Genomic DNA, 25,609 nt, shown 5'->3' with positions numbered 1-25,609 from the left:
GACTAGACCCAGCCTCATCTACACCACCATCCATAACCTGACTAGGCCCAACCTCATCTACACCACCATCTATAGCATGACTAGACCCAGCCTCATCTACACCACCACCTATCGCATGACTAGACCCAGCCTCATCTACACCACCATCTATAGCATGACTAGGCCCAACCTCATCTACACCACCACCTGTAGCATGACTAGACCCAGCCTCATCTACACCACCACCTATCGCATGACTAGACCCAGCCTCATCTACACCACCATCTATAGCATGACTAGGCCCAACCTCATCTACACCACCACCTGTAGCATGACTAGACCCAGCCTCACCTACACCACCATCTATAGCATGACTAGACCCAGTCTTATCTACCCCACCATCTGTAGCATGACTAGGCCCAGCCTCTGCTGCCTGTGTCTCATGGCCCCCTGCACGTTGACCTCGATTTCCCCCACTGGTGCTTGAACCCTCACCTTGTCTACGGCCTTTATGTGTGCACGCAAAGCTCTTATGCCCCAAATCCCCACACTCAAAGCACCGTAGACTATCTGTGCTGGCAAAACCTGCGTAGCGCCTCTCCCCATGCCTCACTTTAAAGTGCACATTTAACTGTTGCTCATTGTTATTCAGAATCAGCTCCTACCTGTTCGCCGACCGCAAGCAGAACCTCCTCCACCTTAATTCCATTCTCAGGAAAACACCTGAATCCATGCCATAACGACAGCGTCTCCTCCGCGCTAGGCTGCGAAGCCATCGCTCACACCACACCGTTCAAAACCCCAGGAAACTAAACCTCTGTCCTCTTCCTCCCTAACTTTGAAAATAAAAACAGTGGGTACCACTAAAACAACATTAACCCTCCACCATAGAAAAGAGAAATTGAAAGGAAAAACCAAGGAAAGAAACAAGTTAGGACAAGCCCTCCACACCAAAAAACTCCCAGCATATATGCACACACAGAGACACAGACAGAGACAAAAAACAGAGCAAACTAGAATGCTTTTTGGCCCTAAACAGAGAGTACACAGTGGCAGAATACCTGACCACTGTGACTGACCCAAACTTAAGGAAAGCTTTGACTATGTACAGACTCAGTGAGCATAGCCTTGCTATTGAGAAAGGCCGCCGTAGGCAGACCTGGCTCTCAAGAGAAGACAGGCTATGTGCACACTGCCCACAAAATGAGGTGGAAACTGAGCTGCACTTCCTAACCTCCTGCCAAATGTATGACCATATTAGAGACACATATTTCCCTCAGATTACAGCGATCCACAAAGAATTCAAAAACAAACCCAATTTTGATAAACTCCCTTATCTACTGGGTGAAAAACCACAGTGTGCCATCACAGCTGCAAGATTTGTGACCTGTTGCCACAAGAAAAGGGCAACCAGTGAAGAACAAACACCATTGTAAATACAACCCATATTTATGTTTATTTATTTCCCCATTTGTACTTTAACTATTTGCACATTGTTACAACACTGTATATATACATAATATGACATTTGAAATGTCTTTATTCTTTTGAAACTTCTGAGTGTAATGTTTACTGTTAATATTTATTGTTTACTATCTACTTCACTTGTTTTGGCAATGTTAACACACGTTTCCCATGCCAATAAAGCCCTTAAATTGAATTGAATTGAATTGAGAGAGAGAGAGGGAGGATTCAGTTATAGAACACATTGCCCTTTATGGTTGCGAGGTCTGGTGTCCGCTCACCAACCAAGAATTCAACAAAACACCAAATTGAGACTCTGCATGCAGAATTCTGCAAAAATATCCTCAGTCTAAAACGTAAAACACCAAATAATGCATGCAGAGCAGAATTAGGCCAATACCCGCTAATTATCAAAATCCTGAAAAGAGCTGTTAAATTCTACAACCACCAAAAGGAAGCGATTACCAAACCTTCCATAACAAAGCCATCACATACAGAGAAATGAACCTGGAGAATAGCCCCCTAAGTAAGCTGGTCCTGGGGCTCTGTTCACAAACACAAACAGGCCCCACAGAGCCCCAGGACAACAACAACAGAATTAGACCCAACCAAATCATGAGAAAACAAAAAGATAATTACTTTACAAATGTACAAAGAATTTACAAAAAACAGAGCAAACTAGAATGCTATTTGGCCCTAAACAGAGAGTACACAGTGGCAGAATACCTGACCACTGTGACTGACCCAAAATTAAGGAAATCTTTGACTATGTACAGACTCAGTGAGCATAGCCTTGCTATTGAGAAAGGCTGCCATAGGCACACCTGGCTCTCAAGAGAAGACAGGCTATGTGCACACTGCCCACAAAATTAGGTGGAAACGGAGCTGCACTTCCTAACTTCCTGCCAAATGTATGACCTTAGAGACACATATTTCCCTCAAATTAAAAAATAAGAGACATTTGAAATGTCTTTATTCTTTTGGAACTTCTGAGTGTAATGTTTACTGTTAATATTTGTTTATTTCACTTTTGTTTACTATCTACTTCACTTGCTTTGGCAATGTTAACATAGGTTTCCCATGCCAATAAAGCCCTTAAATTGAAAATTGAATTGAATTGAGAGAAAGGACAGATACATATGGAGAAAAGAAAGAGGGCTTGTGAGAGCCGGGAGAGAGATAAGGGGAGAGAGGCAGAGTTGTATGGTTCACCAAACAAATATGACATGAGGGTTGTGATGACCAGCGAGAAGCACCAGTATAATTCAGCTAGTACAGTACACTGAGTCTGACGTTGTTCTCTGTAGACACGGAAAACAGTGTATGTAAACAGAGCAGTGAATGACAATTTGTCAGGACTACAGGGCTTGCAAAATCGTGGGAGTAGACAAAAGTACTCAGTCGGGCTCTCAATTTACTGTTGCAAGTTAGAACAGTAGACTACACAAGGTGCAATTTAGACATTTGGTTGTGCATCAGCAGTTCTTCTCTTCTTATATCAGTCACTGATAGTCACTCAATTAGACCATGTCAGCTAACATTTTTTAGATTGGTATATTAGTCTAGCGGCCAGCTATCTGGATGCCTGGTTGTTCTTTAAAAGTAATTTCCTCTCAATCTTAAATAGACATGCCCCATTCAAAAAATACAGAACTAAGAACAGATATAGCCCCTGGTTCTCCTCAGATTTGACTGCCCTTGACCAGCACAAAAACATCCTGTGGCGTACTGCATTAGCATCAAATAGCCCCCGCGATATGCAACTTTTCAGGGAAGTTAGGAACCAATATACACAAGCAGTTAGGAAAGCAAAGGCTAACTTTTTCAAACAGAAATTTGCATCCTGTAGCACTAACTCCAAAAAGTTTTGGGACACTGTAAAGTCCATGGAAAATAAGAGCACTTCCTCCCAGCTGCCCACTGCACTGAGGCTAGGAAACACTATCACCACCGATAAATCTACAATAATCTAGTATTTCAACAAGCATTTTGCTACGGCTGGCCATGCTTTCCACCTGGCTACCACTACCCCGGCCACCAGCTCTGCACCCTCCGCTGCAACTTGCCCATGCCCCCACCGCTTCTCCTTCACACAAATCCAGACAGCTGATGTTCTAAAAGAGCTGCAAAATCTGGACCCCTACAAATCATCTGGGCTAGACAATCTGGACCCTTTCTTTCTAAAACTAGCCGCCGAAATTGTCGCAACCCCTATTACTAGCCTGTTCAACCTCTCTTTCGTAACGTCTGAGATCCCCAGAGATTGGAAAGCTGCCGCGGTCATCCCCCTCTTCAAAGGGGGTGACACTCTAGATCCAAACTGTTACAGACCCATATCCATCCTGCCCTGCCTTTCAAAAGTTTTTGAAAGCCAAGTCAACAAACAGATCACCGACCATTTCGAATCCCACCGTACCTTCTCCGCTATGCAATCCGGTTTCCGAGCTGGTCATGGGTGCACTTCAGCCACGCTCAAGGTCCTAAACGATATTATAACCGCGATCGATAATAGACAGTACTGTGCAGCCGTTTTCATTGACCTGGCCAAGGCTTTCGACTCTGTCAACCACCGCATTCTTATTGGCAGACTAAATAGCCTTGGTTTCTCAAATGACTGCCTCGCCTGGTTCACCAACTACTTCTCAGATAGAGTTCAATGTGTCAAATCGGAGGGCCTGTTGTCTGGACCTATGGCAGTCTCTATGGGGGTGCCACAGGGTTCAATTCTTGGGCCGACTCTTTTCTCTGTGTATATCAATGACGTCGCTCTTGCTGCTGGTGACTCTCAGATCCACCTCTACGCAGACGACACCATTTTGTATACATCTGGCCCTTCATTGGACACTGTGTTAACAAACCTCCAAACGAGCTTCAATTCCATACAACACTCCTTCAGTAGCCTCCAACTGCTCTTAAACACTAGTAAAACTAAATGCATGCTCTTCAACCGAACGCTGCTTGCACCCGCCCACCCGACTAGAATCACTACTCTCGACGGGTCTGACCTAGAGTATGTGGACAACTACAAATACCTAGGTGTCTGGATAGACTGTAAACTCTCCTTCCAGACTCACATTAAGAATCTCCAATCCAAAGTTAAATCTAGAATCGGTTTCCTATTTCGCAACAAAGCCTCCTTCACTCATGCTGCCAAACATGCCCTCGTAAAACTGACTATCCTACCGATCCTTGACTTCGGCGATGTCATTTACAAAATAGCCTCCAACACTCTACTCAGCAAATTGGATGTAGTCTATCACAGTGCCATCCGTTTTGTCTCCAAAGCCCCATATAATACCCACCACTGTGACCTGTACGCTCTTGTTGGCTGGTCCTCACTACATATTCGTCGCCAAACCCACTGGCTCCAGGCCATCTATAAATCACTGCTAGGCAAATCCCCGCCTTATCTTAGCTCATTGGTCACCATAGCAACACCCACCCGTAGTCTGCGCTCCAGCGGGTATATCTCACTGGTCATCCCCAAAGCCAACACCTCCTTTGGCCGCAATTCCTTCCAGTTCTCTGCTGCCAATGACTGGAACAAATTGCAAAAATCTCTGAAGCTGGAGACACTTATCTCCCTCACTAACTTTAAGCATCAGTTGTCAGAGCACCTTACCGATCACTGCACCTGTACACAGCCCATCTGAAATTAGCCCGCCCAACTATCTCATCCCTATATTGTTATCTATTTTGCTTATTTGTACCCCAGTATCTCTATTTGCACATCATCTCTTGCACATCTATCATTCCAGTGTTAATACTAATTGTAATTATTTTGCACTATAGCCTATTTTATTGCCTACCTCCATAACTTGCTAAATTTGCACACTGTATATTATATGTATTTCTGTTGTATTTTTGACTTTGTTTTGTTTTACCCCATATGTAACTCTGTGTTTGTTTTTATCGCACTGCTATGCTTTATCTTGGCCAGGTCGCAGTTGTAAATGAGAACTTGTTCTCAACTGGTTTACCTGGTTAAATAAAGGTGAAATAAAAATAAATAAAAATCTAAACTAAGTAATCATGGTCGAATTACCCGCCCCAATTGATTTTCAGTCTCACTCAGATATCATTAAAACCTGCAAACATTTCTCTCCACCTTATGGAAAATGTTGTATAATGACAGGAAATTTGCTGTAAAACGGTACATTTTCCTCTATGCCCCATGGCAAAATGTGTAGAATTGCACGAAATTAACTCTAATGCCCATCCCTGGTTTAGTGGTACTGTAATTTTATCAATGGAAGACTCACTGTTCACCACTGGATGTTTTGCATGAAGAATTTAAACAAATGCCACAACAATAACAGTAATTGTACTGCTAGATAGCCTTCTACAGTTCTAGCCTACTGTCCCACTGTAATGTTTATGTCACCGTATGTATAACCACCCACGCCTCGCTAAGTGCTACAATACACGGATTTATTGCTATAATCAAATAATGATAAAAACTGAGATAAAGGGGGGAAATATACTTAAATGTGCCCAGACGTTCAATCAAGAACCAAGATTTTAGGCCTGAAAGACGAAGCTAGCAATTACACAAGAATAGCAGCATTGATTGCAAATTAATCTTGCTAGATAGCCTACAACATACCCGAATCATAAATAGTGTCTTCCAAAGCACGGATTTGATTTTGTCACACAAGTATGATGATTCGACTTACTACAAGCAAGGCAGCGTACCGCGAGGCGAAGTTAGTCTATATTTCGAGACGCGAACATAAATTATATAACGCAATGAAGGGTATAAGCAAGATACATTCCCGAACGAACGAAAGGGGGGCCTTTGTTTGGTAAGGCAAAGGCTCCTCTCCTTTCAGATCCTGTCTGCACGGACCACAGCTGCTGTGTATCATCTCAGCTTCGGTTTCAATCAGAAATTCAGAGCCCTATCGATCGTTCTCAACCTCACTTGTCCTCCCGCCGCCAATGCATGCCCCAGTCCCGACCGAACATAAACCCGGTGTTCTTACCTCGCTCTCCATTTGAAAACCATGATAGAACCGGACCGGTGGCGGTGTCCGTGTTGTAGTGCAGTGGTTGGTGGCAGCAGCAGCCACTGTGCATCTCGAAGGCTTGAGCCCTGGCCGTGCCTTTACCGACGATAGGCTACAAAATAATCAAGCCATCGAGAGATATAGTAAAACGGGTATTATTGTCAGTACTAGGCCTACATGCCAGCGACCTCAAAGTGCTTCAGCGCTCCGCCATAAAACTTGTTTGGACGGGGAGAGAGAGTGGTATGCTTTATGTTGTGTGATGAGAGGCGAGGGAGTCACACAAACAAGTCATCACAGAGAGAGAGAGAGAGATTGCTCTGCCCACTGCCCTGTGAGTCCGTCATGCTCTGACGTCATGGATCTAGCCTCTGTTCGTTTGCTCGGATCATGCATGACAGAACGCGCAGAGCAGGAGACGTGAGGGGTATCCTATAGCAACAGGGGCAGACTGGGATTAGAAATCGGTTCTGGCATTTCTAACACACTGGCCCATTTTATTCCATGAATCCTATTAATAGCCAGATAATAAATTTAAAAAACTATACTGAACCAAAATATAAACGCTACATGCAACAATTTCAAAGATTTTACTGAGTTACAGTTCATACAAGGAAATCAGTCAATTGAAATTCGTTAGGCCCTAATCTATGGATTTCACATGACTAGGCAGGGGCGCAGCCATGGGTGGGCCTGGGAGGGCATAGGCCCACCCTCTTGGGAGCCAGGCCAACCCACTGGGGAGCCAGGATCAGCCAATCAGAATGAATATTTCCCCACATAAGGGCTTTATTACAGACAGAAATACTCCTCAGTTTCATGAGTGTGCAAAGCTGTCATCAAGGCAAAGGGTGGCTATTTGAAGAATCTCAAATATAAAATATATTTTGATTTGTTTAACACTTTTCTGGATACTAGATTATTCCATATGTATTATTTCATAGTTTGAATGTCTTCACTATTATTCTACAATGTAGAAAATAGCAAAAATAAAGATAAACCCTTGAATGAGTAGGTGTTCTAAAACTTTTGACCGGTGGTGTAGTTAGACAGGCCCACTAATAACCAGTAATAATGCATTGGTAAAATCCCTGTGGAGGCCAAGCCAGAAAAAAAGCCATATTACAACTTATGTGTTCTGATAATTGCATTGTTTGCTCTATAACCTGTGTGTGTGTGTGTGCGTGCGTTCGTGCAAATAGAAAAAAACATGTTGATTCACCCTACTTGTACAGAAACGCCAATGCCATCCTCCTCTCTTTCATGTTGACAAAACTGTCTATGACTATCACTCTAAAACGCTTATATTTTTCGTGTCCTAGGTTACCTGGCTAAAATGCTTGCTCGCTAGCCTAACTTCCTTTCATGGCAACGTTAGCTAGTTAACATTAGCCTTCTACATCTAGCTACATATAGAACTTCCATCCTTTCAGTCCAAGGGCACAATGCATGAATTAATGGTTTTATCAGAATCGCAGTTACAATCATTGGCCAGTACGGAGAATAAAGTAAAAGTCCAAATCCCTATCTCCATCCATGGCTTAATTAGAGAAAGGGACAATTTTAGCTAGCTAGCTAACCACCGGAGGACAACAACACAACGAGATGCAACAATTCAAGTTGTTTCTGTCAATACCCTTGACACATTTTTTGGTGCACCAGGACCATTCACAGTTGAGCTCACTCAGTTTAGCTCAACGCTGATTGGTTATTATTTTTTAACAAAATATTTCAAGGGAGGCCAAAAGCTCACTGGCTTCCTTTGCATTCAATGCAAACAATGTAATAATCTTTATGACCTGGCAGCATCAGATAGATGGCCTACACATACAGAGACAGAGGGGGCGCTGTTTCACTCGTTCGGATGCTTTCTCCAGTGAGTTACAGTCAGCCTCTTTTGCGAATTGAAGGACAATTATGCAACACAGAGAGACGAAAGATACATTATTTTATGTTTTGTTTCTTTTTTCTTGGTGCATTTTTTGGAGAAGCCTGTCTTCCCATGTCATCCATGAATACACACCACTTCTAATAACTTTGATCAACTCTGAGTTCAACTCGGGATAACTGGTAGCGTACCATGAAAGTGGCTCACCTTTTAGCCAGGTAAATTTCTATCGCAGTGAATCATAGAAATACAATGAAAAGAGCAGACAGTTATCACTTCTAGTGAAGGGTGTCTCTGTGTGGCTGGCCTGGGGTGAAATGTTCAGAGCACTGCACGTAGAAATGCGATGTATAGAACATGACAGACAAGACAGTCCTATCTGTTCTATGTAATGCCTTTCCTTGTGAACATTCTGTAACACACCTTTCTGAACAGGCAGCGCTCATTGAGGTGAAACATTGCCAACGCACATTTCTACATGCATGTAGAAATGTGACGTATAGAACATGACAGACAAGACAGTCCTATCTGTATTTTCTGTAATGTTGAACCTTTCTGAACAGGCTCTCAGATGGAAATGTATTGAATAGAGCTGGCACGATTACATGACACGACATTGTCAAAACAATATATTTCTATCAATGTTCTGTAACGTTGCAATCCACAGGCCCAGCCTACTCAGACAGGTTTACCGAGGACACATTTCATAGTGAATTAAATTGACAGCAGGGCTATCCAAAAGTTTACCTTCAATAGGATGCATTTCACAGCGAATGAAATGGACAGAAGGGCTATCCAGAAGGTTATATTCAATAGGATGCATTTCAATGGGGGAGGCGACCTGAGCTCTGATCTCTTACTGATACTGTTCAGCACTCTTATACTGGTGCTATGTCAACAATGTAGCCTATACAGGCTACCCAACCCCTCAGACAGTTGCACTGTACCAGATCATTACCATCTTGCAATTTGCACATTTAAGCCTATGGGGAAAGAATCTCCATTACTAGAGGGTAAACATCTTAGTAGGCAGGTTTAGGAAGGAGAGAGAATATTAAAGTATTGCAACCCAAAAACCAGAAGCAAATGCATTGGTTTTGCTTGGGTTAGGCCTATTCCCAAGGTTTCCAGAAATCCTGGTTGGACGATTCCTGGAATCAGGAGGGAATAAGTATGGAATCTGGGAATCCCCCATCCAGGAATTTACGGAAGGTTATTGAAATGTTGCAACCTTATGGGGGATTGTTAAAATCGACACATTACATTAGAGTTTAAACGGGGGGAAAAACTCAATTCACAAGCATATACGGTGACTGCTTGTCATCAACTTATGATAGCATTGGCAAGTCAGACAAGATAGGGTACTAGGTAGGGATAATTTGGAAACAGGATAGTACTATAGGATTAATTTGGAGACAGGATAGTACCATGGGGTTAATTTGGAGACAGGATAGTACTATAGGATTAATTTGGAGACAGGATAGTACTATAGGGTTCATTTGGAGACAGGATAGTACTATAGGGTTCATTTGGAGACAGGATAGTACTGTAGGGTTAATTTGGAGACAGGATAGTACCATAGGATTAATTTGGAGACAGGATAGTACTATAGGGTTCATTTGAAGACAGGATAGTACTGTAGGGTTCATTTGGAGACAGGATAGTACTATAGGGTTCATTTGGAGACAGGATAGTACTATAGGGTTCATTTGGAGACAGGATAGTACTATATGATTAATTTGGAGACAGGATAGTACTATAGGATTAATTTGGAGACAGGATAGTACTATAGGATTAATTTGGAGACAGGATAGTACTATATGATTAATTTGGAGACAGGATAGTACTATAGGGTTAATTTGGAGACAGGATAGTACTATATGATTAATTTGGAGACAGGATAGTACTATAGGATTAATTTGGAGACAGGATAGTACTATAGGATTAATTTGGAGACAGGATAGTACTATAGGGTTAATTTGGAGACAGGATAGTACTATAGGATTAATTTGGAGACAGGATAGTACTATAGGGTTAATTTGGAGACAGGATAGTACTATAGGGTTAATTTGGAGACAGGATAGTACTATAGGGTTAATTTGGAGACAGGATAGTACCATGGGGTTAATTTGGATCCATTTGAAGCGGGACCCTGTCCTTACACATGAGACTGAAAACAACTGTCCAGGAGTTGAATGGAGCTGGATTGTAAGATGACAACGTATCAGGGCCTGTATTCTCAAAGCATCTCAGAGTAGGAGTGCTGGTCTAGGATCAGTTTCGCCAGTTAGATCATAATGAATAAAATGATATGGACAGGGGGGACCTGATCCTAGATCAGCACTCTGACTCTGCGAGTGAGACGCTTTGTAAAAAGGGCCTAGGAGCCCAAAGCACATCCTTGTGTGTGTGTCTATGTGTGTGTGTCGGTAAACTGTAGATGATGAACTAGTTTACACAATCGTGTTAACAGGAGGTGTCACTCACGGTGACTTACTTCCTAGTTACAGTCACTACGTTCACTGTCTTGGCTGTCCTCAATTGGGGGCACCAGTGGAAGCTTAGGGCAAGAGTGGGTTCAAATCATACTTGAAATCTTCCAAATACTTTGAGTATTTGCCGTGACCTGCCTAAGAGAGATAGATCAGGCCGGATAACAGGGTTGGGGTTTGACTTTTGGGACTATTCCATTGGTTCCATTCGCGCCAGGTATACTCAATCAAGCACAGATAAAGTTAGTCAATCTTCAAGTACTATTTGAACCCAGATCTATTCATGTCCTCTTTTTCTTCTTCTCAGGTCCAGGGGGTCACCAGGGGGTCACCAGGGGGTCACCAGGGTCCAGGTTCAGGTCAGCTACTTCTGGCCTTCCCCCTGTGGAAGCCGGGCCTCGTTGGAGCAGAGAGGTCGGGGAGAGGTTACTAGCACGTTCACCCTCCTCTTGCTGGAAGTCTGCTACCACCCAGAGGATGCCCACAGCCACAATGGCTGCGAGTCTCAGGGTGAGCAGAGTGCCCCTACTGGGTTGTAGGAGTAAAATAGTAACATCTTCTTCTGGCTCTGCTGCTTGCTTACAGTGGGAGGCGTGGATCCAGGTGTCTTTCCCTAAGCACTTTACCGCCGTTGGGTTGGTGAGGGAGATCGGATGTGGTCCTTTCCACCTGGGTTTCAAAGGTTCTTTACCTCTGTCATGCCTCCTGACCATTACCCGATCTCCAGGCTGGAGATTGTGATGGGGACGGTCGTCTGAGGTAGTTTGGGCAGCAGAGACCTGTGAGTGAACAGCTCGAATACAGTTAGTCAGAGCCATGCAGCACTTCATCATAGTGTCATCCAACAGATGCAGATCTGGGACTGCAGCTGGTGGTGACGCAGGAGTCCTAATGAGGCTAGCCATCTGTACCTCATGTGGACTGAGGCCAGTTTTTCTGACTGTGGTGGAACGCATTGAAAACAAGGCTGTGGGTAGCACCTCCACCCAGGCAAGTCCTGTTTGAGCACATATTTTTTTGCCAGTTTATTTTTCAGAACGCCACTGTAGCGTTCTACAAGTCCAGAACTTTCTGGGTGAAACTTTACATGCACATTTCTCTTAACTTGCGTCATGTCACACAGTTCTTTCATTATCTTCGAAGTGAAATGTGTCCCCCTATCGCTATCTAAACTTTTGTGGTATACCGAATCGTGGAACAATATCTTGTCACAGACACTTAGCCACAGTCTTTGCTTCCTCATTTGATGTGGGGAAGGCTTCAACCCATTTGGAGTTACTGTCAACCATTACCAACAAATATTTTTTTATTTTACAGGCTGGCACATGAACAAAATTACTTTGCATATTTACAAAAAGGGTCCCAGGTGACTGGCAGGCTTGACAAATTAGACATTGGGCATAGATTTGTGTGGCGACCGTGATTCATGCGCCCCCCACCCAAAAAATAACACTGCCGGATAAATAAAAATAAACAAAATCAGAATAACAAATAAAATTAGAATTACAACCCTTGATAACACCATAAGGAAATAATTTTATCCCACTAGGGAATTCCAGGAACCTTAGTGCTTTCTTCACAGTTCAGGGGCAGCACTCTGTCTCTCTCCTTCCCGACCATCCGAATCAAAATTCGATCAATTATATGGAAAAAAAGAAAAAGGTCAGGGATATAAATACAAATCAACAACAATACACTTGATAATTATCAGCGTTTACATATTACATTGCATTCGGAAAGTATTCAGACCCCTTGACTTTTTCCACATTTTGTTACATTACAGCCTTATTCTAAAATGTATTAAATTAAACATTTTCCTCATCAATCTGCACACAATATCCCATAATGACAAAGTGAAAATAGGTTGTTACAAATTTTTGCCAATTTATTACAAATTAAAAACAGAAATACCTTATTTACATATGTATTCAGACCCTTTGCTTTGAGAATTGAAATTGAGCTCAGGTGCATCCTGTTTCCACTGATCATCCTTGAGATGTTTCTACAACTTGATTGGAGTCCACCTGTGGTAAATTCAATTGACTGGACATGATTTGGAAAGGCACACACCTGTCTATGTAAGGTCCCACAGTTGACAGTGCATGTCAGAGCAAAAACCAAGCCATGAGGTTGAAGGAATTGTCCGTAGAGCGCCGAGACAGGATTGTGGGACCTTACAAGACTCTTCCTATTGCTGGCCACCGGGCCAAATTGAGCAATCGGGGGAGAAGGGCCTTGGTCAGGGAGGTGACCAAGAACCTGATGGTCACTCTGACAGAGCTTCAGAGTTTCTTTGTGCAGATGGGAGAACCTTCCAGAAGGACAACCATCTCTGCAGCACTCCCCCAATCAGGCCTTAATGGTAGAGTGGCCAGACGGAAGGCCACTCTACCATGACAGCCTGCTTGGAGTTTGCCAAATGGCACCTAAAGGACTCTCAGACCATGAGAAACAAGATTCTCTGGTCTGATGAAACCAAGATTGAACTCTTTGGCCTGAATGCCAAAGCCTCACGGATGGAGGAAACCCGGCACCATCCCTACGGTTAAGCATGGTGGTGACAGCATCATGCTGCGGGGATGTTTTTCAGCGGCAGGGACTGGGAGAATAGTCAGGATCGAGGGAAAGATAAACGGAGCAAAGTACAGAGAGATCCTTGATAAAAACCTGCTCCAGTGCACTCAGGACCTCAGACTGGGGCGAAGGTTCACCTTCCAACAGGACAACGACCCTAAGCACACAGCCGAGACAACGCAGGAGTGGCTTCGGGACAAGTCTCTGAATGTCCTTGAGTGGCCCAGCCAGAGCCTGGACTTGAACTCCATCTAACATGTCTGGAGAGACCTGAAAATAACTGTGCAGCGACGCTCCCCATCCAACCTGACAAAGTTTGAGAGGATCTGCAGAGAAAAATGGGAGAAACTCCCCAAATACAGGTGTACCAAGCTTGTAGCGTCATACCCAAGAAGACTCAAGGCTGTAATCGTCGCCAAAGGTGCTTCAACAAAGTACTGAGTAAAGGGTCTGAATACTTACAGCACCAGTCAAAAGTTTGGACACACCTGCTCGTTCAAGGTTTTTTCTTTATTTTTACTGTTTTCCACATTGTAGAATAATGGTGAAGACATCAAAACTATGAAATAACACATATGGAATCATGTAGTAACCAAAAAAGTGTTATACAAATCAAAATATGTTTTATATTTGAGAGCCTTTGCCTTGATGACAGCTTTGCACACGCTTGGCATTCTCTCAACCAGCTTCATGAGGTAGTCACCTGGAATGCATTTCAATTAACAGACGTGCCTTCTTAAAAGTTAATTTTTGGAATTTCTTTCCTTCTTAATGTGTTTGAGCCAATCAGCTGTGTTGTGACAAGGTAGGGGGGGTATACAGAAGATAGCCCTATTTGGTAAAATACCAAGTTCATATTATGGCAAGAACAGCTCAAATAAGCAAAGAGAAACGACAGTCCATCATTACTTTAAGACATGAAGGTCAGTCAATACGGAACATTTCAAGAACTTTGAAAGTTTCTTCAAGTGCAGTCGCAAAAACCATCAAGCGCTATGATGAAACTGGCACTCATGAGGACTGCCACAGGAATGGAAAACCCAGAGTTACCTCTGCTGCAGACGATAAGTTCATTAGAGTTACCAGCCTCAGAAATTGCAGCCCAAATAAATGCTTCACAGAGTTGAAGTAACAGACACATCTCAACATCAACTGTTTAGAGGAGACTGTGTGAATCAGGCCTTCATGGTCGAATTGCTTTAAAGAAACCACTACTAAAGGACACCAATAATAAGAAGAGACGTGCTTGGACCAAGAAACACGAGCAATGGACATTAGACCGGTGGAAATGTGTTTGCTCTGGAGTCCAAATTTGTGATTTTTGGTTCCAACCGCCGTGTCTTTGTGAGACGCGGTGTGGGTGAACAGATGATCACTTTTTTGGTTACTACATGATTACATATGTGTTATTTCATAGTTTTGATGTCTTCACAATTATTCTTCAATGTAAAAAATAGTACAAATAAAGAAAAACCCTTGAATGAGTAGGTGTGTCCAAACCTTTGACTGGTAGTGTATGTAAATGTGATATTTCAGTTATCTATTTTTTTATAAATTGTTTTTGATTTGTCATTATGGTGTATTGTGTGTAGATTGATGAGATAAAAAAAATAAAAAAATAAAAAAATATCCCTTTTAGAATAAGGCTGTAATGTAACAAAATGTGGAAAAAGTCAAGGGGTCTGAATTCTTTCCGAATGCACTGTATATGTGTGTGTGTGTATATATATATATATATATATATATATATATATATATATATATATATATATATATGACTTTTTATTCATCCCTGGTTTGTCTGTGTACATTCTACTGCATTTTCACCTACTTTAAAACCACTAAGTGTTCTCCTAAACCAGATTGGTAGATTTATTATATATATATATATATATATATATATATAGTCCTAATGGTTAACATAAATCAACCAATCTGGTTTAGGAGAACATTTTGTGGTTTTAAAGTAGGTGAAAAATGCCATTGAATGTACACAGACAAACCAGGGATGAATAAAAAGTCATTACTAACGCAACCGTGACACCTAGTGGTGAAATGTTTTGCCTTCCTTATGTACACCGCGGACATTACGGAGATGCACACTAGCAGTCAAAAGTTTAGACACACCTACTCATTCAAGGGTTTTTCTTTATATTTTACTATTTTCTACATTGTAGAATAATAGTCAAGATGTCAAAACTATGAAATAACACATATGGAATCATATAGTAACGAAAGTGTTAAACAAATCAAAATATATTTTATATTTGAGATTCTTCAAATAGCCATCCTTTGACTTGATGACAGCTTTGCACACTCTTGGCATTCTCTCAACCAGCTTCACGAGGTAGTCACCTGGAATTCATTTCAATTAACAGATGTGCCTTCTTAAAAGTTAATTTTTGGATTTTCTTTCCTTCTTAATGCGTTTGAGCCAATCAGTTGTGTTGTGACAAGGTATACAGAAGGTAGCCATATTTGGTAAAAGACCAAGTCCATATTATGGCAAGAACAGCTCAAATAAGCAAAGAGAAACAACACTCCATCATTACTTTAAGACATGAAGGTCAGTCAATGCGGAACATTTCAAGAACTTTGAAAGTTTCTTCAAGTGCACTCGCAAAAACCATCAAGAGCTATGCTGAAACTGGCACTCATGAGGACTGCCACAGGAATGGAAAACCCAGAGGATAAGTTCATTAGAGTTATCAGCCTCAGAAATCGCAGCCCAAATAAATGCATCACAGAGTTGAAGTAACAGACACATCTCAACATCAACTGTTCAGAGGAGACTGTGTGAATCAGACCTTCATGGTCAAATTGCTGCAAAGAAACCACTACTAAAGGACACCAATAAGAAGAAGAGACTAGCTTGGGCCAAGAAACACGAGCAATGGACAATAGACCAGTGGAAATGTGTCCTTTGGTTTGGCGTCCAAATTTGAGATTTTTGGTTCCAACCGCCGTGTCTTTGTGAGACGCGGTTTGGGTTAACAAATGATCTCCGCATGTGTATTTTCCACCGTAAAGCACGGAGGAGGAGGTGTTATGGTGTGGGGGTGCTTTGCTGGTAACACTGTCTGTGATTTTTAGAATTCAATGCACACCTAACCAGCATGGCTACCACAGCATTCTGCAACGATACGCCATCCCATCTGGTTTGGGCTTAGTGGGACTATCATTTGTTTTTCAACAGGACAATGACCCAACACATCTCCAGGCTGTGTAAGGGCTATTTTACATTTACGTCATTTAGCAGACGCTCTTATCCAGAGCGACTTACAGTTAGTGCATACATTATTATTTATAATTTTCATACCCCATGGGAATGGAACCCACAACCCTGGCGTTGCAAACGCCATGCTCTACCAACTGAGCTACCTCCCTGCTGGCCATTCCCTCCCCTACCCTGGACGACGCTGGGCCAATTGTGCACCGCCCCATTGGTCTCCCGGTTGCGGCCGGCTACAGCAGAGCCTGGATTCGAACCAGGATCTCTAGTGGCACAGCTCAAGACCACTGCGCCACTCGGGCCAAGAAGGAGAGTGATGGAGTGCTGCATCAGATGACCTGGCCTCCACAATCCCCCGACCTCAACGCAATTGTTGGTTATGGGCTTGTAAGTAAGCATTTCACTGTTGTATGTGGCAAATCAAATTAGATTTGACTTGAGTGTGCAATGCTGTCATCAAGGCAAAGGGTGGCTATTTGAAGAATCTGAAATATAAAATATATTTGGATTTGTTTAACACTTTTTTGGTTACTACATGATTCCATATGTGTTATTTCATAGTTTTGATGTCTTCACTAGTATTCTACAATGTAAAAAATAGTAACAAATAAAGAAAACACCTTGAATTAGTAGGTGTGTCCAAACCTTTGACTGGTAGTGTATATATGTATATATATGTATCCTTCCGTTAAGGATTATAGATACATGATTTGTTGTATATTTGTACTACGTACTGTTAATTGCAATTGGCAATGGGGCGTTCGGGTAAAATTACAGTTTATTCCTTCTACGGTCAGACCAAATGAAGTTCAGTCAAAAGTTACCTGACAGCGGTGGGATTCGAACCCACGCCCCCGAAGAGACTGGAGCCTTAATCCAGCGCCTTAGACCGCTCGGCCACGCTATCCGGATATAATACGCATTTTCATAAAACTAGCCTGATTGTTAGATATAATTGTCATTTTTAATACCCATACACAATAGAATTGTATTTATATGATTTAGTATTCATAACGTTAGCATACAAAAGATGATTCACATTTACTATTGTTTTAATTAATTAATACTACTACTACTACCACCACCAACACTACCATTACCAGTGGCCCTAATCGGAGTCCCATTCACCCCCTTGGTCCCATTCACCCCACCAGTTATAGCCCTAGTTGGGGTCCGATTGGGCCCATTGCCACCAGTGTTTCCAGGCCCAGTTTCTGAGCTGATGTGGGGCAGAGACTTGAGGAGGTGATTGAGGAGCCGGGCCCCTAGAGGCTTGTCCATGCCTGGACAGCCCAGGAGCAGGTTGTGGACCTCCTGCATACACTGGATGTAGCCACTGCTGTAGCGCTGCCGGGATTCGAACCCGTCGCTGGGACCAGCAGGGAGGCCGGTACCTAGAGATACAGAAGAACCACAGGGGGGTAGCAGTGAGTCAGGGGTGAGAAACAACTCAGTCAGGGTTAGTACGCCTACAATGCATCAGATGAGGCTGGTGGGAGGAGCTATATGAGAACGGGCTCATTTTACATTTTTTTATTTCAACTGGTAAATGTGATCAGGGTAGTGAAGGAGGTTCTATCCCATTCCCTGGCTTGCTTTGAATTCCAGGTTGTCATGAGCTGTCAATCATTTGACTGATTTGACCCAACAGGAGCTCATTGATATGTAGAGTTAAGGACCCCTATTGGGCGACATTAGTCAATGATTGACAACGCATGATAATTCCACCCACCATAAAAAATAAATAAAAAATAATAATACAAAATAAAATAAGGGTTCCAATCAATGATATGTATTAACCCTAGATGACCGACAGGGGGCGGTGTTTTGAAGCCACCACGCAGCCATTTTGGTACTCCTCTGTTGTAAAAAAGATTTTACACACACCTTAAATTATATTATGTGACCTGAACATAACATATATATATATAAAAACAATATTACTTAAAGTTTTCTTTTTTTTGAGTACTAATTTTACTGTCCCCACTACAACAAAGAAATGCTTAAATACATGTAATTTTGTCCCTGTCACGTTCGTCGAGGAGTGAAGGAGACCAAGGCGCAGCGAGTGAAAAGAACATGTTGACTTTATTACTTAAAGCAACCAAAAACAACAAACCAAAGCGACGAATGTGAAGTCCAATAGTGACAAAGACTACACAGGAACAAAAACCCACAACTCCCACAAGAAAACATACAGAATAAATATGGCTCCCAATCAGAGATAACGAGCCGACAGCTGACACTCGTTACCTCCGATTGGGAGTCATCGACCAAACCTAGAAATGAAACCAACAGAAAGGCAAACCTAGAAATAACCCAAATGCCCAACATAACCAAACCAAAACCCAACAAAACAAAATACACCCTGGCTCAAATACAAAAGTCCCAGAGCCAGAGTGTCACAGTACCCCCCCCTAAAGGTGCGCACTCCGGGCGCACCAGCATACAGTCTAGGGGAGGGTCTGGGTGGGCGTCTGTCCACGGTGGCGGTTCTGGCCCTGGTCGTGGTCCCCACCCCACCTTAGTCACTATCCGCCTCCGTAGCCTCCTCCACATGACCACCCCCCAACTAAACCCCACTGGATTAAGGGGCGGCACCGGACTAACGGGCAGCACCGGACTAAGGGGCAGCACCGGACTAAGGGGCAGTACCGGACTAAGGGGCAGCACCAGGATAAGGGGCAGCACCGGGCTAAGGGACAGCACCGGGCTAAGGGACAGCACCGGACTCACTGGCGGATCCTGGCTGTCTGGCTCTGGCGGGTCCTGGCTGGACGGCTCTGGCGGATCCTGGCTGGACGGCTCATGGCTGGCTGAAGGATCTGGCTGCTCATGGCTGGCTGACGGATCTGGCTGCTCATGGCTGGCTGACGGATCTGGCTGCTCATGGCTGGCCGACGGATCTGGCTGCTCATGGCTGGCTGACGGATCTGGCTGCTCATGGCTGGCCGACGGATCTGGCTGCTCATGGCTGGCCGACGGATCTGGCTGCTCATGGCTGGCTGACGGATCTGGCTGCTCATGGCCGGCTGACGGATCTGGCTGCTCATGGCTGGCGGAAGGCTCTGACCGATCCTGTCTGGAGGAAGGCTCTGGCTGATCCTGTCTGGCGGAAGGCTCTGGCTGATCCTGTCTGGAGGAAGGCTCTAGCGGCTCCGGTCTGGCGGACGGCTCCGGCTCATGGCAGACGGGCGGCTTAAGCGCCTTTGGGCAGACGGGCAGTTCAGGCCCCGTTGGGCAGACGGCAGACTCTGGCCGTCTGAGGCGCACCGTAGGCCTGGTGCGTGGTGCCGGAACTGGAGGTACCGGGCTGAGGACACGCATCTCAGGGCTAGTGCGGGGAGAAGCAACAGGGTATGCTGGACCCTGGGGACGCACATAAGGGCTAGTGCGGAGAGCCGGAACAGGGCATGCTGGACCCTGGGGACTCTCATAACGCCTAGTGCGGAGAGCAGCAACAGGACGCACAGGACTCGGGGGACACACAGGAGACTTGGTGCGTGGTGTAGGCACTGGTGGGAAAAGGCTGGAGACACGCACCATACAGCTAGTGCGTGGAGGAGACACAGGGCTCTGCAGACTTACAGGAAGCCTAGTGCGTGGTGTAGGCACTGGTGGTACTGGACTGGAGCGGGGAGGTGGCGCCGGAAATACCGGACCGTGCAGGCTTACTGGCCCCCTTGAGCACTGAGCCTGCCCAACCTTACCCGGGTTGGTGCTCCCCGTCGCCCGACCAGTACGGGGAGGTGGAATAACCCGCACCGGCCTATGAGGGCGAACCGGGAACACCATGCGTAAGGCTGGTGCCATGTACGCCGGACCGAGAAGACGCACTGGTGGCCTGATGCGTTGGGCCGGCCTCATGACATCCGGCTCAATGCTCAATCTAGCCCGGCCGATACGTGGAGCTGGAATGTGTCGAACCGGGCTATGCCTGCGTACAGGAGACACCATGCGCTCTACTGCGTAACACGGTGTCTGCCCGTACTCTCGCTCTCCACGGTAAGTCCAGGGAGTAGGCGCAGGTCTCCTACCTGACTTCGCCACACTCCCTTTTAGCCCCCCCCCAAGAAATTTTTGGGTAGTACCCACGGGCTTCCAGCCTTGACTCCGTGCTGCCTCCTCATACCGCCTCCTCTCGGCTTTAGCTGCCTCCAGCTCTTCACGAGGGCGGCGATACTCTCCCGCTAGGATTTCCTCCCAAGTCCAGGACCCTTTTCCGTCCAAAATCTCCTCCCATGTCCAGACCTTTGGAGCTGGGTCCTGTTGCCGCTTGACACGCTGCTTGGTCCTCTTATGGTGGGTTTTTCTGTCACGATCGTCTGAGGAAGCGGACCAATACGCAGCGTTGCGAGTGAACATGATGACTTTAATTTATAAAGCACGTCAATACAAAACAAAAGACGAACGTGAAGTCCAACAGTGACAATGACTGAACTTGGAACAAAAACCCACAATACCCACAGGAAAACATACAGAATAAATATGGCTCCCAATCAGAGATAACGAGCCGACAGCTGACACTCGTTACCTCCGATTGGGAGTCATCGACCAAACCTAGAAATACAACCACCAGAAATGCAAACATAGAAATACACCCAAATGCCCAACATAACCAAACCAAAACCCAACAACACAAAATACACCCTGGCTCAAATACAAACGTCCCGGAGCCAGAGTGTCACAGTACCCCCCCCTAAAGGTGCGCACTCCGGGCGCACCAGCATACAGTCTAGGGGAGGGTCTGGGTGGGCGTCTGTCCACGGTGGCGGTTCTGGCCCTGGTCGTGGTCCCCACCCCACCTTAGCCAGGATCCGCCAGAGCCGTCCAGCCAGGACCCGCCAGAGCCAGCCAGCCAGGATCCGCCAGTGAGTCCGGTGCTGTCCCTTAGCCCGGTGCTGCCCCTTATCCTGGTGCTGCCCCTTAGTCCGGTACTGCCCGTTAGTCCGGTGCCGCCCCTTAATCCAGTGGGGTTTAGTTGGGGGGTGGTCATGTGGAGGAGGCTACGGAAGCGGATAGTGACTAAGGTGGGGTGGGGACCACGACCAGGGCCAGAACCGCCACCGTGGACAGACGCCCACCCAGATTTGACCCAACAGGAGCTCATTGATATGTAGAGTTAAGGACCCCTATTGGGCGACATTAGTCAATGATTGACAACGCATGATAATTCCACCTACCATAAAAAAAATTATAATAATAATAATACAAAATAAAATAAGGGTTCCAATCAATAACCCTAGATGACCGACAGGGGGCGCTGTTTTGAAGCCACCACGCAGCCATTTTGGTACTCCTCTGTTGTAAAAAAGATTTTACACACACCTTAAATTATATTATGTGACCTGAACATAACATATATATATATATAAAAACAATATTACTTAAAGTTTTCTTTTTTTTGAGTACTAATTTTACTGTCCCCACTACAACAAAGAAATGCTTAAATACATGTAATTTTGTCCCTTTTTATATATACACTGGACAATTCCAGTATAGACCGCTTCCTTCTGAGGAGTACCAATATGGTGGCCTGTGGCTTCAAAGCCTCTCATTGGCCATCAGCCTGTAGTGACACCTCAAGCACTGAGATGCAGTGCCTTAGACCGCTGCGCCACTCGGGAGCCGTACAGTTTTCTGTTTCCAAAACTAGAATATGTAACAAACAGAGTGGACTGCATATTGTAGACTTTACCCTTTGCCAAAGTAAAAAAAAAAAAAAAAAGTTTAGAAAGCGAATGGAGTTATTTTGGCATGCAGACTAGGTCTACTGATGTGCTACAGTTTTAATAACAGCTGAAAATGGCATATTTGACATGGTGATAATGTGTGTCACTTATTCAGGCTTTATGCCCCTCAACTGCAATAAAAGCATTAGGCCTGGCTATAGGCCTATACCTCAAGGCCTGGCTATAGGCCTATACCTCAAGGCGTGGCTATAGGCCTATACCTCAAGGCGTGGCTATAGGCCTATACCTCAAGGCGTGGCTATAGGCCTATACCTCAAGGCCTGGCTATAGGCCTATACCTCAAGGCCTGGCTATAGGCCTATACCTCAAGGCGTGGCTATAGGCCTATACCTCAAGGCCTGGCTATAGGCCTATACCTCAAGGCGTGGCTATAGGCCTATACCTCAAGGCGTGGCTATAGGCCTATACCTCAAGGCGTGGCTATAGGCCTATACCTCAAGGCCTGGCTATAGGCCTATACCTCAAGGCCTGGCTATAGGCCTATACCTCAAGGCGTGGCTATAGGCCTATACCTCAAGGCGTGGCTATAGGCCTATACCTCAAGGCGTGGCTATAGGCCTATACCTCAAGGCCTGGCTATAGGCCTATACCTCAAGGCCTGGCTATAGGCCTATACCTCAAGGCGTGGCTATAGGCCTATACCTCAAGGCCTGGCTATAGGCCTATACCTCAAGGCGTGGCTATAGGCCTATACCTCAAGGCGTGGCTATAGGCCTATACCTCAAGGCGTGGCTATAGGCCTATACCTCAAGGCCTGGCTATAGGCCTATACCTCAAGGCCTGGCTATAGGCCTATACCTCAAGGCGTGGCTATAGGCCTATACCTCAAGGCGTGGCTATAGGCCTATACCTCAAGGCGTGGCTATAGGCCTATACCTCAAGGCGTGGCTATAGGCCTATACCTCAAGGCGTGGCTATAGGCCTATACCTCAAGGCGTGGCTATAGGCCTATACCTCAAGGCCTGGCTATAGGCCTATACCTCAAGGCCTGGCTATAGGCCTATACCTCAAGGCCTGGCTATAGGCCTATACCTCAAGGCCTGGCTATAGGCCTATACCTCAAGGCGTGGCTATAGGCCTATACCTCAAGGCGTGGCTATAGGCCTATACCTCAAGGCGTGGCTATAGGCCTATACCTCAAGGCGTGGCTATAGGCCTATACCTCAAGGCGTGGCTATAGGCCTATACCTCAAGGCGTGGCTATAGGCCTATACCTCAAGGCCTGGCTATAGGCCTATACCTCAAGGCCTGGCTATAGGCCTATACCTCAAGGCCTGGCTATAGGCCTATACCTCAAGGCCTGGCTATAGGCCTATACCTCAAGGCCTGGCTATAGGCCTATACCTCAAGCGTCAATAAACAACACTTCAAGAACAGTGTGTAGGCTACTTAATCTGTAATAAAACCAATCATACTGTTTAGAAAATGTATTGATTCATACAAACAACACTCAACTACAGCAATTAAACTCTCCATGACCCCCCCCCCCCCCCCCCCACACACACCTTCAGACTTTTCAGCACCCAAACACAAAAGAGATCTCCCCACAACCAAAAAAGAAAGTTAGACAGGGTGGAAAAAGTCACACAACAATAGCAGCTAAAGAGATCTCCCCACAACCTTCATTTTTCAAACTCGCAAATCCTCAAACTATTATCTTTGTCCCTCCTCCCTGTCATGCCCCTCTTTCCTTTCCTTCTTCCCTCCTTTCCTCCTTCCCTCCTTCCCTCCTTCCCTCCTTTCCTCCTATCCTCCTTTCCTCCTTCCCTCCTCTCTCCAGTATATTATTGTCCTCTTTTTGTCTGGTGGACGGACACACTCCAGTGGAGCATGTCGTCTCTCTAGCTGTTTCTGTTATACCCTATAGTCCAGCTGTAATGACCCACAGTTAGCAGAATAATGGTCCAGGGGCTAAAGCCTTTATGGCTTCTATCTTATGACCATAAAATCCAAATGAGTTTTTTTCTCTCTCTCTCTAGCTCACTCCTGCACCTGATCAATGTGCAGGGCTTTGGGGGGAAGGGTTTTATGCCTTAGTTTGTTTGATAGGCTATAGTCTCCTGATTTCGATTGATAGATTGACAATGATTTGGTTCAGAAATTAGTATGTCAACTTAATAAAGCATTCGTTTCTTGGCCTAGACGTCTCAAATAGAGTACTTGTGGTAGTCTGTCCTAGTTTCAATGTTAGGGGTATCCCCCTGTGTTTGTTGTTTGCACTTTGCATAGTGTGTTGGTGACTTCTTTACCCTTTCTCAGCAGTGGAGAGATGGGGCGGGAGCAACACAGTTAAATAGAGGTCAGATACTCCCCACAGACATATTGAGATGCTTAATACACACACACACACACACACACACATACGCACACACACACACGCACGCACGCTCACGCACACACACTTCTCTATTTGATGCACAGCTCCCCTATAGAGACAACTACACACACACACACGCCACTTGTCTGTCCTCTTTTCACACAAGACAGTTTGGCACGTTTTCACACACTGCACTCTGTTTTAGCCCAATGTGGTGACCTCAATAGCACTGTCATGCAACTGACAAGCTACTGTAACTGACTGCCCTGGAAATGGAAGAGTGTGATTGTGTGTTTGTGTGAGTGTGTGTTTGTGTTTATGTTTGTGTGTGTGTGTGTGTGTGTGTGTGTGTGAATGATTAAGAGATACAACTCTCTGAGAGAAGTTGAAGATTTAGAGATTTAGATTTGTAGACAAGACTCAGGGGAAAAGTCCAAAAGATGCAATGAAGTGTTTTCTCACACAAAATGATTAAGATGATCAGCTACAATGGTGCAGTCTACTTAGCTCTGGTCCCATATCAGTTTGTGCTTTAGCTAGGTCCTCTGATGTTGGTATTGTCAAAGGAGTTGGCTATAAAAGCGTACAGATCTGAGACCAGGCTACACTGCTTGAAACAATCACAAAATAATCAACCACTCATAGCGGTCAAAGATAGGAACATTTGGTCACAGTGCAGAGTGATTCATGACATGCGACTGATATGTATGCAATTTTAATTTGCACAACGTGTAATTATTTTGCAGGGTTTCATTTCACAAAGGCGGTTGACTATGTGGTTGTAACTTAGTGAAGAAGAAACTACCACTGTTCTGTATTCTCACACCCACACGCTGTCACCCAGGCCTGTTTATTAAACGCTGACAACCTCATACTGTAACTATGCACATACACACGCACT

The 25,609-nt window shown here is 44.8% G+C and overlaps 1 protein-coding gene across 1 annotated transcript in view; it reads right to left on the bottom strand.

The window, feature by feature from the left end:
* LOC311112675 (galactose-3-O-sulfotransferase 4-like) overlaps positions 1-18,486 on the bottom strand; it is a gene marked incomplete at both ends in the record, with an annotated part of 32,880 nt that extends 14,394 nt beyond the window's left edge. Inside the window, 3 exon segments of the mRNA XM_084155809.1 lie at positions 11,154-11,700; positions 17,739-18,032; positions 18,453-18,486. Coding sequence (XP_084011935.1) covers positions 11,154-11,700; positions 17,739-18,032; positions 18,453-18,486 — 875 coding nt within the window.
* Positions 18,487-25,609: the final 7,123 nt, after the last annotated feature.

The sequence above is a fragment of the Coregonus lavaretus genome (genome assembly GCF_964263955.1).
Source record: "Coregonus lavaretus genome assembly, chromosome: 39".
NCBI classification, from domain to species: Eukaryota; Metazoa; Chordata; class Actinopteri; order Salmoniformes; family Salmonidae; genus Coregonus; species Coregonus lavaretus.
The sequence above is the reverse complement of the archived record's forward strand: the minus strand, read 5'-3'. Positions and strand labels throughout refer to the sequence as shown.